Below are 18,213 nucleotides of genomic sequence, written 5' to 3'. Positions count from 1 at the left end.
TAATATTTTCTCGTTTTAGAATTCAGTTTATAAGTGTTAAGCTCACGCGTTTGGCAGGAATCAATTGTCCCTCTTCCCTCAGAATGAAATTTTCTGTGAAATTTTCAAAAGAAAGAAACAAAAATAATGGCATATTTGTTACCTCGCCAGCTGACTTGATCCTTGCAATTCTCTCCCCGAAACACCACTCACTCCAGTTACTAGTAAATTAACAGCAAATGGTCAATTAAAATTGAGATAAAAATTGCAAAGAGGGGGGAGGGGGGAGGGGGGTTGATTAAATAACTCGTGTACTATGGGTTGTCTAATGAGTTTGGCGTTGGTATTGATTGGCCAAGGACGAGGCCTCGCGTGCCGCGCGTGTCGAGAAATACGGAGCCCTGAGACTGAGACTTTTACACACTCGACTTTAGCACTATTAATAAAATAGTGCAGCTTGTATTCTACCGGACAATACACGAATTAGAAATAATAATAAATAGTAAAGATACTGCAGTGGCGACTATGAGGCTGCATTCACCTGAGTTAGAGCAAAATTTTTTTGTCGCCAGCGTCCATAGCGACCATGAAGTGCTGTCTTATAGACGAAGTGACAAAAAAAATCATATATTGAGATACACAATCGTAGCAGCAGCGTTGCCACAAGTTTAAACCAAACGCCTATAACTACTCCCCACTTTAAATGAACAACACCGTTGCCACTGTCGACTACTTTTCACCGTTTCACGCTCCACTTGTCAGTCAGGTTTATTCATCAAATTTACCCTCGAAATGTTGAAAAAAAAAAGTTTACGGACGAGCTTTTGAAAAAGACGCAGCCCACGTGAAATTCAAATAGATGTATTAAATTCGTCTGAAATGAGTCTCGACAGTGTGACGGTGTGTATCGATTCTTGGTAGCATTAAAATTTCATTGGAACAGCATATAAAAAAAAAGGCCAGACGAGAGTGAAAAAGGATAGAAGAGTAGAGTAGAGTAGAGTACAGACTATAAAGTGTGATGCGTGGTCATTTTAGTGGTAAGTTGGCCTGCAACGTGACGCTAAATTTAGCGTGGGTGGGCGGCTAACACGACACCGACGCTCACCAGTCAACGAGGAGACACCATACCGCCAGCTGTATCTACCCCTCGCTCCTGTCTCCCTTGTGTCCTCTTTTCTTCTTCTTCTTTTCCTATCTACATCTCATACCAGTTGGGACTTTGGGCTGAAATTCCTTGCCCTCTTCCAATCTCTCACTAAGTCTCTTTCTGACTAATCTCATTCAGGCTCTCTGCTCGGGCATTTTCGTCAGGCCTCCAGGTCCCCCTACATTCTATCAATATTACTCCAGAATTTATTGTTACTTTCTTCACAAGTAAATTCCCCAATGGAAGAGTTTGGAAAATTATGCAACACGATTTTTGATTACGTGCAATGGTGGAGGTCGATGCGAAATTACTGGGGAGAGTCGATGAAGGCCTCGATGAGCCTAAAATTCTAGGCCTCGTGGTTTCACTTCCTTTTTCGGCTTAAAAATACAAACCAAATGCTCGTTAACATGGGTTATATTTTAGTGGTTATTATTTTTTACTGGGAAATTTTTGTCAATCGATGGGAGGGGGAAAGAATAAAATTTTCAAACCGAGGAAAAAAAAGTAGACAATATTTTTATTGATCAGCCATGGCTATGGGGTTCACAGCCAGTGTCTGTTGGCCTGAGATCGTTGCACTGGTGAGGGCTGTAAATGACGAGTGAGTCTCTCACTCTCTATTCTCACATGAGATATACCGGGGAATAAATGGCGGTTGTATATACGAGGGGTTGCAAGAACCAATGGGACCCTGCCGTCTACCGAGGGTAAATCGATGCACTCAACTTTGAAATTGTACCCAACTAAACCAGACCAACCATAATACCATTTTCACAATATCACAAAACACTTTTACAAAATCAGCAATTAAAATTTCAAATAATTAAGGCAGAAATAATTTTATGTTCACCAGGATACTCTCGTACATGGGCTACAGGCAGACAGGCCCGGCTTTGCCAAAGGCATTAAAAAGAACATTGGTGGACGCTGGCGTCGTCTCGTAAAGAGAAAACCAGAGACAGAGACATGTGCCATTCCTCCAGAGCTCAAGGATCAGCTTAAAACCATATACGTTTATTGACCCTCTTTCTAAATTCAAGAAGAAGATGAATACACAAACACACACACAACAAAAAATAATCAGAAAAAATCTATTGATTTTTGACACTGATCGAAAATTATGAAAAACTCCTTCCAACTCAGTAATCAATGCTTTCCTATATCGTAAGATAGTTTATTGTATTGGGAGCGTGAACCGAATGGTTGTGTGCACGACAGAGAAAGGATTTAAAGGAGATAAAAAAAAGGGGAAGAATGTGAGTGCCTTGCGAAGAGAGCAAGAGGAAGTAGAAAAAAAGGAGCAAAAGATTGGATGTAAAAAAAGAATAGGGAGAGAGAGAGAGAGAGAGAGAAAAAAAAATATATATGGGGGTTCAACGGTCCCGTGGGACATGAAGATGCTGCTGCTCGTGACGATGAGAAAGCCTAGGGATACGCCCTTCGGTAACGCCATCTCACATTATTTAAAAACCACATATCAATCTGGGTTGAGTGGATTTTTGTAACCTCGCGGCGATGAAGTTGAAATTTGTATTCCATATCCGTCAGACTGTTAGGGGAACTGTTACAGCAACAAAGTCATTTGAGACGAACAAAAAATATGAAATATGTAACTAAAATATCGACGATTGTGCCTTTTTATTCCAATGAGCCGCTGTCCGCAAAATTTTTCATACTCCTGAGTCACTGCACAAATTAAATTGACCAACTTTAGAGAGTGAGCAGGAGAGATTGCACGCTAGATTAAAGTTAGGCAGCGTTTGTTCATGTGGCCGATCATTATTTTTTCTTTTTTGTTATTATGTAGATAAATTTGCGGAAGAACTCCATGAGACTGAAAATGTAAAAAGTACGACAAAACGAGTTACCTCGTAGCTTTTGTGTACGTTTTTACACTATTTAGTAGATACAAAAGTTGATAATTGAATCATTGAATACCTGAAGCTAGAGAAAATTAATGAAAATGAGGACAAAAAAAAAGGATAATTTTATGCTGAAAAGAACGAATCACTAGTATTATTGTATGCCTGAAATACGACGAAACAATGGGACTGTCCTGAAGCATTATTTAATTATTATTATTATTGTTTCATTATTATCCTGAATATATTACTCATTTCATTTATCTTTTAGCTTTTCTTTTTCCTTGCACGTACACACTTTTTTCTTCGTTATATGAAAATTCCATTGCAATTTGCTCGAATAAATGGCAGTCCCGTATTACCACGTTGTAAATAGGTGTATAAAGCAATATAAATGCGTACGACTTTTATTCTTGTAATTTTATTATGAATGAAGGAACATGAATGTTGGAGGGGTTGAAAAAAATGGCCGAGTATCTGTAATGCATTGAAGATTACAGTCGATGTCACGATATATCATTCTTCAATTCTCGTAGCTTCTTTTTTATTCTGGGATTTTTACCATTGACCAGGCGTGCGATGACGTCCACGGATATCCGGTGATCCTACATTTTTTTTCTTTATTATTCTGTTGTTATTGAAGTCATCATTCTTTCATTCTAGGAAATTTGAAGAAAAAAAAAACAAATCATGGATAAACTTCAATTGTGATCTCGATTGTAAAGTTGTAAAACGTACCGACTAAATTATGAGAATATCTCTAATTATTCATTACGTTCTACAATTTGCGGAAGAATAATGCATTACGACGGGAGAAATTCAGTATTTCTTCGATTTCTGTTTATTTGCCAATTTTCGGAGAGAAGAAATTGTATTGTAACCTGAGGGAAATGCTTTCACGAAGGAATCAGTGGAGAAAAAGAAAATAGAATAATAATCGATCAAGTATCAATCATGTGCCTACGATTAGCGTTTGTGTTTTTTTGTTTTATAACGATAAATATTGAGGATGAGAGTCGTTTCTCACTACCTAGTCACTTGTTAATATTGTAAAAGTAAAATGAAGGGAAATGATGATTGTAAAATAGAGAACTGGAGAGAATCAAACGGCGGCCCAGCTTGATGATCAATTTCAAGAGAATCATCATTTTATTGATGAACAAATAAAGTATTGGAAACGGTATTCCTGGAGTTACTGTATTTTACCTTTTGAATTTAAATAAGTAAATTAATCTTTTGGATAATCAACTGCTGGCATCACAGATATCCTCTACTCTTAGTAATCGACATGGAGGCGCCACTTGCTGTTCAATGCCATTCCTGTTATATTACGGTCGTTACGGGCTCACGTGTCCAAAACAAGTTACAACTCTCGACTTGATGATGAAAACAAAATTAAATTAACAATTTAATAATAAGATGTTGACAAAAGTGTTTTATTCATTTTTATCTCGGCATCATTCGTTACAATTTGTGTTTGTAAAACGGAGAAATGCATTTTTTAATTATTTCCAATCGCCAAGACAGCCTATCCCTCCGTACAACCACGTGTGTCAGATTGGTGACCCAGTGCTGCGCACTAGGGCCGAGCCTGTTGAACCGGAAATCCTCGCCACTGCTCAATTCAAAGGGGTAAGATTCAAATGAATTTATTATCAAGCAGAATCCACCATGAGTATTTTTCAGTTTGTCGAACATTTGATCTCGATAATGAGATCACATGAGGCGTATGGCCTTGCAGCACCCCAGATCGGTGTTTCGGCCCAAATTTTTGCCATCGAAACGACCAAACAACAGATCGAAGAATGTATTAAAACTAAAAGTGCGGGCCAGCCACTGGAAATAGTCCCTTTGACCGTATTCATAAATCCAAAGATGAAGATTATTGACTATCATACTAATTCATATCCCGAATCATGCGCCAGCGTATTTGGCTACATTGCGCACGTCCCTCGCGCTAAAACCATTGAAATTCAAGCACTTGATATTACGGGGAAAGAATTTACGTGGAATGGTCATGGATGGCCGGCGAAAATAGTTCAACATGAGATGGACCATTTACAAGTAATGAGATGTAGAAATAATATCTATTTAATCGATAAAAATTGGTTTTCTCATTTCTTTCTTCATCTCTTAGGGAAAACTCTTTACCGATAGAATGGACCCCAAGACATTTGCCTGCGCCATATGGAGTGTTGTCAATCAGAGAAGCGGCAGGGTTGCCATTAAATTTTACCCTGATCCAGGACGATGGGGTCGTTTCAAACGAATATTTTCATGATTTTCCATATTCAATATTTTTCGGATAAGGTGATAAAATGTAATTACTAATATCTGAAATTTTTGTTGATCATGTTGTCGCCAGTTATTTCAGTGGAAATTGCATTATATTACACTTGACTCCTTTTATTCGTTGTATTTACAAAGCAATAAATTATATTATTCAGTGAAATAAAAAATTAGGTACTTCTTTTATTACTATGCATCATCCAGGATACAATCATAGCAGATAAAATGACACATGTCATTGAGAATGATGGAGATATAGATTTTGGTTGTTTGTCTTTCCTTTAGCTCTCGGATCAAAATTTTTTTAAATTCATGTACACAATTCACGGCGCGTAATTATGACAGTTAAGTTCTATCTCAGTACCTCACAGCCCCACGATCCACACAGAGCTGCCTATAATATTTTTTATTCACAATTTCTTTTCAATAATTCCAATTTCTTCCATCTGCCGTGACACGTTAAAATACACATATCCTACAAGTTTAATTTCTTATTATTAGTCACACTCTTTAGCCTTGATGACTAGAAATTTCCTCGTATTAAATTTAAAAAGCGTTTGGTTTTCCCAGAATTTTCATAATCATGCTTTTAATTTGATTCTATTTGCATTGGAGAAATGTATCTATTAAATTTAATGTTTATGTAACTAAGAAAACGAAAATTCAGGTGATGATTGTATGAGCTAAAAAAGGTGACGGAATTTTCTAATTCTCTTGTTCATTTTTCATCTATACAAAAGTCACAGTATGTAGAAAGAGGACTGGAAAAATCTTATTGAGTTCGATGGAGAATATTTTTTGATATCATCTGTTTGGCACGATTTTTATCATCGTCCCAAATATACATAATGATTTCAATCATGCTATCGAATATTTTATCTCACAATAATCTCAAATAAGCTCCTCCAATATACAAATGATAACAATTTGAAAGACACTCGTCAAATAACATACATTAAAGGAGAAGAATTAATCAAGCACTTTGTTTTTGTTTCCCCGATCCCTAGGCGTCTTGTAGAACATTACGTTAACATCGATTGTTCTCACAATTTGCATATATGTACACACATATTAGTTATTACCTATCGAATATTACCCCTGTATTATTATTTTTTTTCCAATTACATTAATAATATCTTCAAATTACAATAGAAAATGATTTTGATTGAATTTAAGATTATTGGTCCGTTGATCCAAATACGTAAACCTTTGTCTATATTGATAAAAAATAAAGGAAAAAAAAAGTGCAACAGGTGATAAACTAGTTCGTTCATTGTACCAGTCTGTGAAAAACGGCTGCATGGCCTATTGAATCGTTGAGAGACATTTATTAAATTTTAACTTATTTATTTTGGATCGATCTCATATCCATGTGTGTACTCGTTGGTGTTGTTGTTCTTGTGAATCCTCTTCTTGTCAAGATACGTGACCCCGGGGCTGTGGTGCCCTCCATCGCCTACCTCGACCACGGTGATGAGCTGGAAAACGATTGTTGTTGTTTCCCAGTTGCATTCCACGAGATGATTGCAGGTGCAGTGGAATCCGCACCGTGCCTGGTGACAATACAAATATTCGAGAGAAAATTATGGTTAATTGAGCACAGTGAGTGTTTTTATTGAAGCTTTTACAATCACTATTTGCGTCAATCGTCAGGTTCTATGAGCTCAAAGAGGATGCAACCCCTTGAAAAACTTCATTATCATTAATAAAAATAAAATCAAGTGTTGATTCAATAGAGTTTACATTGATCATTTAAAGACTATATCTATCGAGCCAAGCATTTTTATTGATTCATGTAGATATTACATGTCTAAAACTACTTACACAAGCGCACAAATTTAGAAATGATGGAACAAATTATATAAATGGAATAAAATTCAAGTGCATGGAGTAATAACTGTACAGAGAACAATAAATTAAAGATGGACAGGTGATGTGAATTCGCTGAGATCAATATCACGTGTATTATCTATAATGGTGGTAACATGACCACGCTCGTGCAGAAATGAATCCAGGCGAAGCGTGCCTGACGCCATGGTGCACAAACTCTGATCCGAGGACGAGCACGTGGACGTACCGTTTCTTCCTATTCTCATGTGCCCATCTGGGCTCCCGGTGCAACTGTATCGTGATGTCACCGCTTCTGAACGCGATAACCCTGGTTCTGGGCTAACACTCACCAAAGGACACCAGGAGAAAAATTGCGCGAAACCACGACGAAATCTATGGTTGGCAAAAAAAAAAAAATACTCGTTTTTATCAAGCCCCCATCATTCCCACTACATTTTTATTTTTTTTTCCTACATCCACATTTTCCAGAGTCTCCTCACTAAACTTGTTCAAATATAACCAAGTTTCGTAATCATGTATACTGAGAAGGACTTTGAGTTTGTAAATTTGAAAAGTTGGAGATTTTCTGGGTTATACAGGATCTCCAAGTTTCTGGCATTCTGCGAGTTTATATATCCGCACATACTAGCTATAAATCCTGAAATTTAATTGTATAACTTGTTCAATTCCTGTTACCCAATTTATTTCATACTTCACAATAATAATCCAGTGGGTAGAGTAGCTTTGAATTTTCTATATTTTTTTTTTCACTGACCATACAAAAAAAAAAACATAATGAAAACTCAATCTGTACCAGCTTTTCAGGAAATTTAAAGTTTCTCCCTTCCTGAACATTATTCCCACATATTATTTCTGAGTGGAAATTGTTTCGAAACATTAGTCATTATATCTTTACCGGTTTGTCAAATGATAACCCTTCAATATGGATGGAAAAAAAAATTCTTATCGAGATTTTAATTGAATAATTTTTTTGGAAATACCTCGAATTCATCCAGCAATAGATTATCGGATTGTACATGCTATTGGACATAGCGAGCCAGTAAATAGCGAGAAAGACCTCCTGTATATACGGTTCATTGGTGATTTCGGGCAGATATGAAGTTACGATAAAGTAAACGTGAAATGGCAGCCAACAAACTGCAAATATCACCACTACCACGATCATCATCTTCACCACCTGAAAAGAAAAAGATGATCATGTCAAGCCAATCCTTACTCATAATTACTCAATAATTTCTGTCTAGGTAGAGAAAATTTTTCATCAAATTAAGAAAACTTTTTCTCGTACGGATAGAAATGAGTAGTTTAGCTCCAGTCGTGTTCAACTTATTGGAGAAATGAATTTAATCGATTGAAACATTCGGAATGAAAATTTTTCATCTTATTTCATCATGTCATATAGCATTTGCTCATGAAACTCAACATCGAGATATTTTGTGCTAACCCGCGGTGTAAAAATCTTGAAAAAAAAGGAAGAAGAGAGAGAAAAGGTATTATCAAGAATCCTGGATGCTTTCCAACTTTTTATTTCATTGATCACGTGAACTGAACGTTACGTAAAATAAACGACCGGAGCATTATAATGGGATTTTCCCCGGAGCAAGGACGACACCGGGGGTGGGCTATGGGTGTGGAGCTATTCTCCCAACCTCTCTAAGTCTGACTGGCAAAGCGAAACGGCCTTTACACGTGTACGAGATTCCCATCAATTCGTCATCTCCAAAACTCTAGGGGAGAAATTTTCCCCAATCGTTTTTCCATTTCATTTGCTCCATGGACATCCATTTATGGGAATGCCACAATTTTGGACGTTTCTTTTTCACATTTAGTGAAGATTTTAATTAACGAAGCACCATCTGCGCCTCTCCAATCGTTCTGTTGTTTTCCGTTTTTTTTTTTTTTGGTTTCAAGTGTAATTACACGGAGAAATTCGATTCACGTAAAGCGAATGCACAATTGTTATTGAGTCTGGAATTTTATTTCGGGCAAAAGGCAAAGGAAGTATTTTACGCCCGCTAATATGAAACCTTTGAGATTTTTTCGAGATTTTAGATTTTTATTTATTCACCCAAAGTTTATTATTGAATAAGGAAAGGAGAGACAAAATGGTTTATCTCCCAAGTTTGTTCATAATGAAGAGAAGTTTGCAAGAAGAAAACAATAGCTCCCAATTGATTCGAATGGCGGCAAAAAAAAAAAGGTGAGTGAGTCAGTAGGTGAGTTTTAGTCATAATTTAATAGGAATGAAGAAAAATATGATTTTTCCTTGGTCGGAGCATTAATTGATAAAACTAGTGGAGGTGAGAAAATAGAAGACCGCACCTGAAAGAGCTAAAAATTGAAGAAGGATTGAAGATGGTGTGATAAGTGTATCTCGAGGTGGGAGAAAAAGCCCGACGAGTAGACGTTTGTCGTTGAAGTGAAGAATATAAGATGGTAAGTGGGTGAGATGAGTGGAAAAGTTACTAAGACAAAATGCGCAGAAATGGGTCAATCCTCCACAGGTGATTATTCTTATTTTATCTGGGTGGCATTTGCAAGCGAGTGCACCAATCGTAATGGCAATCATAAAACAAGCCCATTGTCATTGAATTGAGGGAGTGAACGAGAGCTCGAAATCGTAATAAAGGTGAGAAAAAAATTTGTGTGAGTGTGCGGAACGTTAAATTCGATTGAATTTTATGGAGAAACGTGTGCTCACCTAACACGTCTTTATAGAGTGGAGATTCAAGTTGGCCAAACTCGCCATGTGTGTACATCAGCGGGTGTGTCTTTTCCTCGTAAATTTTCCACGTCAATCCTACTCCACCCGAGTTACTTAACGCTGTAGTGCTACCTCGTTAAAATATTTTCATTTCAAAATAAAATCTATATCTATATCTATCCATATAAATCTATATTTATCCTCTTGAATATTCCACAAATATATTTGTGGTTTTACTCATCTTTCGATTCCTTTCACCACTTAAAGGCTAAATTAATGGAAAAATGTTTGATGTTTCTCTTTCTGAAAATGAAACGAATAAATTCTCATTACAGAAAGAGTATTATCAATTAGAACAATTACATGTAGGTAATGTTCAAAGAGGATGCATCTGAGGAAATGGAATTTCTGGTTTGAAAAGAGGAAATTCAAGGAGATAGAGGCAAGAAGCGCCATTCACTGCGATGTCCTTTCGTCATAATTGTAAAAGCAACGCTAAAAAGCGTCAAAGAATCGCTAAAGGAGGATGAAAGGTGGTAAATTTTATGTGAAACGACGAAAAATCAAGGCATCCCAGATGATAAGCCATGGAGGAAATCAGTAGTAAAGCAATGAGTTTAATCAGCCGTATTTCAAGGGTACATTTAAAGTACGAATGAAGTGACTTGATAATACATACAGGATAATACACATAGATTCTTCTCCAAAAGAGAAAGGGAGGGGACATTTGTAATACGTTGTTATCAGTGATTTGCATATAACCCGCTGGTGGCTTCTGAACAATAACTTCATCCCTCGGTTGCACCGATTCTACCATCGTTACGCATTATAACAAATTCCGTGGCTAGTCTGTCATGTACAATCTGAACGTATATACCCCAGGTAATCAAATTGGAATCAGAATTACAACAAATAAAAAATGGTAATATTATTTGAAAAAAATTGAAGAGTTACCTTATTTTTCCATCATTTTCATTCTTAGAAAGACGACCGGATTATTTAACTCTCTTTTTTCAATATAAGATCTTTATAATTCTCAAGGTATTTGGAAATTCTCTTGTAAACCAGTAAAGCTTTCTTTCTAAATTGCGAGACTCCCTGACCAACTTAATAAGGCAAGTGTGACGTATGCTCAAAGTTCATGAGGCATGACAGAATTTCGTCTCGGAATTTCCACGAGTGAACTCGCTGCTTTGGGATTATAAAGTGCAACGCTGTTGATGCTTGCTTATATAATAATAGCCTCTGGCTGAGATAGCCCGGCATTTTGGGGGGATTGTAAGGGAGCCAATGCAAGTGGCCCACTGGCTATCCACCAATTCCAAGTTATCCTCTCACTCAACCTTCCAAACTTTGTTACAAGTCAATTTTATGTTCAAAATTCCACATGAAAGTCCATTTTTATTTGAAAAAAAATTGTAGAATTGTGTCCCTTTCCTGAGAAATAATTTGTTATACTTTTCCAAGCAACAAAGAAAGATAAGTGAAAAGCGCAAGACTTTTATTAGTCTTTCATTAGTAGCGCTTTCCACGGATAGAATTTTATTTAGTACCTATTATTATATCTTCGCATCACGATTACACTGACTTTTACCGGTTATCGCGCTAAATTATTCATCCATTTTTTTTTTCCATTCAAGTGGTACTGTTTGCAGCGGTTAATGACTAATTTCCACAGTATAATTAATCCTTGTCAGGTCAGCATCGAAAAGTAAATTGGTCTTTGCCATGGCTTTAGAGAGGAATCTGGGGAATTTATGTAGAGTGACAATGTTTACGTAAACGGCGAAACGGCTGAATACTTGCTTGAGAGGAGAATCATTTTTTCATTGTTTCCTCAATTATCAAGAAGAATAAATATGAATAAAAAAAAATCCATATATAACTTCACCACATTTTGCGATGAAATTAATTGAATTTTCCGAATTTTCACTCAGTGCTCTATTTATTCAAATAGACACCATTTATTGACTGTCGAGATTGGTCAATCAAGTCAATGAATTGGAAAGTCCAATAAATTGAGATTAATTCAGCAAGCTAACGAGATTTGTCTTGTATCCATGTGCTTGAGGACATAGAGTTAAATTTTAGTATATAAATGTAATTAATAGTAGCGATGTGTAACTCACCCTCCGTTTACTCCTGATGTTGTCCAATTGACGCTGAGTGGCCTCACCAATGCTCTGTGAGCCCCACAGCTCAAGACCCACTCGGGCGTATGTAAATGTCATCGAGCCAATTGGTAAGAAATACGTTAGGATCATGAATACAACGTTGTATCTACAAATAACAAATATCACATTGCTATTTGGCTATTCATTCTTCATATTCTTTTCTTTTTCTCAAAATATTTGCCGACAATGAATCAATCATTGCTTAATAGAATGGCGTGGCATTGATTGGAGTGATGGCTTTGGTGATTACCATCGGCAAACGTCAATGGAGCATTAACTGAGTTAATAAACTCATTAGCAAGCTTGCAACTCTTCATTGGAGCTTTCAACATCCGCTTAATTATAAATTTAATAAAAGCCAATTGAAAGGAATGCGATTGTGGGGGCTGTGAGAAAAAAAAGTTTGTTTTGAGTGGATTGAAGCGTTGGGATTTGGTTTACCCAAGCTACTGTGTTACTGTGCCGGTAACGTAAAGGAGATTGATTCTAACGGGGCGTAAAGGCAGAGAGCGAATATGAATGTGAGGGCAATGCAAGACGTATATTGATTGAATGATTGGCTTTCAATTTAGGTATTTCCGTTGAAGCGTCGAATGAGCGCAATTAACGCAATAAACACAATGCATTGTAGAAAAGCTTAGAGATTATAAGTTTAAAGTTGTGGTGTAGAAGGGGAGAATTGTGATCACAGCGCTAATGGCATACGCGCAGTGTAACGGTTCTTGTGAGCAAGTTCCTCTAACTTTAGCTGATTCGAATCAAGTGGGACGGGAAATTGGATCTACGTGTACCATAGGATAACCTCAAGGACTCGCTCCAGCGGTTCAATCCTTTGGCCACACTCTACCTATAGTGGCTATCCTCATTAACATACACCCTACTTATTTGTTAAATCAATTTTCTATCTCAATTCAACTAATATTTCATTTGAATTATTGAGAGATAGACTATATAATATAACTTGGATATCCGATAACTTGGATATTGATTGCTATTGGCATTCTTATATGACTAGGCGCCTTAGAATTGTTCTCAAGTTTTACGTATTGTCTTTAAGCTGATGATAAATGGCGAAAGCAATGCTTCACTGGATACGTCTTTTTCTATTTGTCGCGAGTACAGGAGATTCCCATCCGGTTTTTTGGGGTGAGTGGTGAAAAAGGTATTTGCGGCGTCGGGTCTTCTATTACTCTATTCATCGCAACGAGGTTGAGGGCCGACAACTCGAGGGCTCCAGGGATCCGTTCCCTTTTTCACCAGCCTCTCTTTTTCTCTCATTCTTTTCTTTCTGTATGTACCTTAAGATTGATTATATTTATGATGAAAGTGAGATTTAAAAAAATACAATCACGTGGATTTATTCTACCAATTGGGTATTTCAATATATTTGAGTTGATGCCAGTGGGGTCCAGTTCTGACGAGTTGGTGACGAGTTGGTGACGAGTTGAAAATCAACTAGGCAGAAACTTGGTAAAACGAATGTTTGGCTAATACTGTGCAAATACTAGCAAATTTCACGGTAATATTCACCGTCTACCTCGCTTCTGCCTCTAGCCCCTTTATAAATACATACATATTTACTTTGCCTTGCATTCTAAACTTTCATGGTAATGTGCATAGATATAAACTCGAAAATTCAAATAGCTACAGAAATATATAAATAGTAATTGTATGTTTGGGACAATCTACTCACACGTATTCGTCGTAGCTGAGTCCATCGTCAGTCCTGTTTGGCCAGTTACCGTAACAGATAACTCTCACTTCACCGTTGGAAAATGTTTGTGTGTAAGTTGTGTAGTATATGGGCATGGGGAGTGAAAGTATACAGCCAATAATCCAAATTGCAATAGCGACAAAGAGTGTTAAGCGTCGTCCCATTCGTGGTCTCAGAGGATTCATTATTGCCATGTATCTGAAAAATATATTCATTAACACAATGTCATATTTATTCATTTTTTATTTTCTATTAAAAGTACGAATGTATTATTATTTAATCTCAATTTGGCTTCTTCTCTCTTCTTCTCTCAATAATTTATTCCTTCATGATGAATTTAACCATACTATTCTCATAAAATTCTCATCCCATTACTCCTTTATTTCTATAACCGAAGCTTAAAAGCACGCCTGACCTCGATGATGGCATTTTTCCCACGTATATATCGTGGTTACATGAATAAGGATGAAAAAAATTCAGCACCAAACGTTTTTATCTCAAAACGTGCTCAATACCAATTCCACTAATTTTATTAGACAAAAGTATTTTTCTGATAAAATACTCATTGATGTCATTGACTCGATTCATTCTTCAAACTAATTCTCAATTTGCTCCTTTTATTATAATGTTTCTTATTATTCCAGCCGGAGGATAGATAAAAAATGTTTGCATAAATGCATATTTTTCCAATCTACTCATGATTATTCAAATAAATTTCCCCTTCCAAACGCTTTGAATAATCCTATGGCTAAAGGTGTGGGAGGAACAAATGCAATGCTTCCATTCGACCCATGTCTGATGAATTTTACAACCAATTGAATAATCATCGAGTGCTAGTGGACCACTGCTGTATCCAATTAAGCTTGCATTTACACTCATTAATTTCCACTTATGGTCCTTTATGTTAATCAACTTATCAATCCAATTCTCCAGTTCCTCTCTTTAAACTCTTGACTTTTTTCTCGTTGTATAGAATATATATTGAATTTTTTATTTTGATATTTATCAGCATCAACGGACTGCAATCTCATTATTATTAATTTTCATTGCTGTAGAATAGAAAATATCCAGCGTGAGATGTTTGCGAATTGGAAATTGCAATAATACCACTTGATGAAAAATAAAAAAAACTGCAATCAATGGGAGATTTTGAAGGCAATTTCATTGGGATGGACTATCGATTTTGTTTGTTTTATTTTTTTTTTGTTCACTGGCAGTATTTCAGTTTTAGGTCGAAAGGAGTTAAAGTAAATTGAACGTTTTTAACCAATATCCCCATTAAATGATCCTTCGATGAACATATAACCAAGGGTTTTTTATGACCATATATATATCCACTTGTAAATTGTGTACACATATAGCCGTTTCAGTCCCTAGTCGGTGGTTACTTTGTGACTATCGAGATAGGAGATATGAGCCACCTCCAATCTTTCTCCTTATTTTCCTAGAGAAAGGGATAATCCTCACATCCAGTCCGACAGTTATTTTAAACTCCCCGTAGGCTTTAGTATTTAATTGACTCTATTTACCTTGATAAAGCTCTTTTTTTTTACTTCACCAAGTTTATGGCTGTCGCTTAAGAGATAATAACATTTTAATTTGATGATCGCACACGAATTGACAAATTCGGTATAATAAGCTCTTTGAAATTTTCACATTCACACAATAAAATCACACACTAAGTGATGTCCAAGTTGTCCAATGCCACCATCAATTTTTCCTGTTTAAAAACAGTTTCTTGAAGTGTTTGCTCGTTTTAAAATTTCACATGCTCCTAAAGTAGAGACGTACTCGGCTGGACCCCCGGGATTACCCATTCTTCTTTTTTTTTTTTCTCTTCGCCAAGGGAAAGTCGCAGGGATAGTCGTAAAACATCCACGAACGTCAGCTTTAATGTTTCAGCCAGTAAGTGCTTGGGCACTCTGATGCCCTCCAAGGGAGCACCAAGCTGCATACAAGAGACGAAGAAAAATCTTCCAGGCAAATGCCTTCTGTTACCACTCTCTTGCTCTCTCTCAACAAGTTGTTTCATCATTTTACACTGACGCAAATTCAATCACAATTTTCATGAATATTTGAATTATCCTAGTATTGCTGGAATACGTGAACTCCAGGGACTATTTATAGGGAAAGCTCGAGCAAGTGAGATCACTCGAGAAAACTTTTTTTTTTCTTACCTATTCGTCGACTCTTTGAATTTATGGTGGCACATCAGTCTTGAAAAATGCACTTTTCACTCGGTCGTTTGTATCAACACGATAAATTCAACGAGAAAATGCGAATAACAATTTTTACGGATGAATTTATCAACGAGTGCTGAAGGCATTGAATTTTTTTTACCAGTTTTTCAAGTAATATATGAATAATCTATTAAAGAACACGAAAATATTGAACTCATGGAGAGATTTCAACGAGACTGTCAAAATATTGGAACAGATGCATTGGTTGATTTATATAACCTTGGGGAAGGTATACATATTAGAACGTAAAGAAGAAACGAGTTGAGCGTTACCCGCCATGAGGAGCTGCCAGGGGCAACAACTACAGAAGAGTTTATCTTAAAAACACCATTGATCACCACAAAAAATCTCGAAAAATGTAAAAAAAAATTTCGTAAAAATAATTCCTCCTCAAAATTGAACTTTCACCTATATGGTAATATTTGACTAATCATGCACGGAGTTTACAAACAATTATTAAAAAGACTTTGAATGGAATTGCTTTTAGTTGAAATATGAAAATGGAAACTAATGGAAATAGTAGAAGGATGAGGAGATTTGCAGGTGAAAATTGTACATGCCTTCATTTTATGACTATCATTTATACGAGGGAAACTGACACTTTGAGTAACGTCTAGCTTGGCAGAGTGTATCTCTGCCTAAGCTTTTTATTGCATCAAGCTATAAAGCTAGCCCGGTGTCTCCTACGAGAAACCCGTTACACGCCATATAAAAGAATAAAAAGTGACAAATCCTACTATCACATTCCATACATCAGAGTTTCACCCCCCATCCGTACCACCGGAAAAGCCTTTTCAATCCTTACTTCATATTAGTACAAAACAGTAGAATATTCAGAATATTCTCGGAAAATTTAAACTCCACAGATTCGAGTGGAACTCACACCTATTTCAATTTCAAACAAAGTTCTTATCGTTAGAAAACTTTACACTCGCAAGACCAACAATCTGTCAGAGTTTGAGACTGACCTCATTCAAATATCATCTCACTTGACTCATCCTAAAAACTCGTGGTTCTGTTGTTTCAGATTTGAAGGGCTATCACGAAGGGTTATGAGAGCCCTTCAAATTCGGTTACCTAACAACTACTAGTGGTTGCAATATCTCACATTATCCCCATTACAATAGCGCCTCGAATCCTCAACTTCATCAGTATCATTATCACATTTAGGGTTGATTTGAGCTCACTATCGCCACACTCGAAATGCGTGGCTTTCCATTCACATTCCACATCTCACGAGTTCACCAATGCACAACCCCTCATTTCAACCATCAATAGTTAATGTCAGCTCTGGAATCATATGCCACGAATTTATCGCGTATTCATTCTTCACTGCAGTTGACTCCCAAATGCTCCGTTAAACCTTTTTAAAATGCTATATATCATTCAACTGAATCAAACTCACTCGCTATCTTTTCTTTTTACTTTTTACCAGTGACAAATGATTTACGATCATGGAAAAATCAACGAAATTATCGTGTCAATTGTCAATGCTATTGGACTTTATTATTGTGATTTACGTTAACCGAATTCTCTACTGCTGTTGTAATTGTTACTCTTGTTACACGTTCTCGATAATAGCACTCCTACATATACAGAGCTTTCACCATTAAATTCTGTCCACCACGTAGGAGATGCCTCACTGAGTCGTGAATTAATGTTGCTCAAGTGGAATTACTTCAACCGACGGTGGAAAACAATTTTTCCTTTATTGCACTGAGGAAGCTGAATTAACGCATATCTCTCGCTATATTCATATACTTCTCGATAATGTTGTTCTAAAGCTCACTCTAATTTGCAATTATGACATTTTCTCCCTGTTGGAAAATAGGCAACAGGTTGAGACTCAACAGGTTTACACTCTGGATAATGCACCTGAGATCTTGCAGTTTAGCGGATCACACTGCATGATTCTCAATACTTTTATTCGCAATTTATAAATATAATAAATTTTCCGACGATTTCTACCATTACAATCGCGCATTTTCCATCAATTGACAAAATAATTTGAAATATATAACCTACCCTTCATAAACTTAATCAAAGCTATTCTTTAACTTATCGAGGAGCCAATAGTTTAAGCAGTTATTGCAGTTCTGCAGGTTGCATGTTGTGCACGCTGATGATTTGGGAAAATTGAATTTGCCCAGTGGCTCGATGCTGGCATTCTTGGAGAATGAGTGTACGTACACTTCCGTATATAGGAGTGGTACGAGATCAATTCTCGTGATCACGTTAGAACCGGAG

At 36.6% G+C, this 18,213-nt stretch overlaps 3 protein-coding genes across 12 annotated transcripts in view; 2 read left to right on the top strand and 1 right to left on the bottom strand.

Moving 5' to 3' along the window:
- LOC105266513 (uncharacterized) overlaps positions 1-3,404 on the top strand; it is a 42,062-nt gene extending 38,658 nt beyond the window's left edge. For all 6 annotated transcript variants that reach the window (XM_011304724.1, XM_011304726.1, XM_011304728.1 and 3 more), the window contains one exon: positions 1,986-3,404. In XM_011304724.1, coding sequence (XP_011303026.1) covers positions 1,986-2,153 — 168 coding nt within the window. In that variant the 3' untranslated portion in view covers positions 2,154-3,404. The remainder of the gene's footprint in view (positions 1-1,985) is intronic.
- An 853-nt stretch (positions 3,405-4,257) lies between these two features.
- Positions 4,258-5,423, top strand: LOC105266512 (peptide deformylase, mitochondrial-like). The gene is made up of 3 exons (XM_011304723.1): positions 4,258-4,626; positions 4,681-5,058; positions 5,132-5,423. The coding sequence occupies exons 1-3, from the start codon at positions 4,414-4,416 to the stop codon at positions 5,273-5,275; spliced, it is 735 nt and encodes a 244-aa protein (XP_011303025.1). The 5' UTR covers positions 4,258-4,413; the 3' UTR covers positions 5,276-5,423.
- A 26-nt stretch (positions 5,424-5,449) lies between these two features.
- LOC105266511 (Tachykinin-like receptor at 99D) overlaps positions 5,450-18,213 on the bottom strand; it is a 32,532-nt gene continuing 19,768 nt past the window's right edge. For 4 of the 5 annotated variants that reach the window (XM_011304718.1, XM_011304721.1, XM_011304719.1 and 1 more), the window contains 4 exons: positions 13,706-13,924; positions 11,968-12,118; positions 8,115-8,311; positions 6,933-7,506 (listed from right to left, as the gene is read on the bottom strand). In XM_011304718.1, the coding sequence (XP_011303020.1) occupies positions 7,200-7,506; positions 8,115-8,311; positions 11,968-12,118; positions 13,706-13,924 (874 nt within the window). In that variant the 3' untranslated portion in view covers positions 6,933-7,199. Of the gene's footprint in view, positions 6,837-6,932; positions 7,507-8,114; positions 8,312-11,967; positions 12,119-13,705; positions 13,925-18,213 lie in introns of those variants that run through there. The other variant, XM_011304722.1, reaches the window with a different exon arrangement.

The sequence above is a fragment of the Fopius arisanus genome, unplaced genomic scaffold (assembly GCF_000806365.1).
Source record: "Fopius arisanus strain USDA-PBARC FA_bdor unplaced genomic scaffold, ASM80636v1 scaffold00039, whole genome shotgun sequence".
Classification (NCBI taxonomy): domain Eukaryota; kingdom Metazoa; phylum Arthropoda; class Insecta; order Hymenoptera; family Braconidae; genus Fopius; species Fopius arisanus.
This window is presented reverse-complemented; position numbering and strand designations above follow the sequence as displayed.

Coding starts and splice junctions, on each gene's coding strand:
- LOC105266512 (XM_011304723.1), top strand. CDS start 4,414: ATGTTGACAAAAGTGTTTTATTCATTTTTATCTCGGCATCATTCGTTA. Junction 4,627..4,680: donor CCACTGCTCAATTCAAAGGG/GTAAGATTCAAA, acceptor AGTATTTTTCAG/TTTGTCGAACATTTGATCTC. Junction 5,059..5,131: donor ATGAGATGGACCATTTACAA/GTAATGAGATGT, acceptor TTCATCTCTTAG/GGAAAACTCTTTACCGATAG.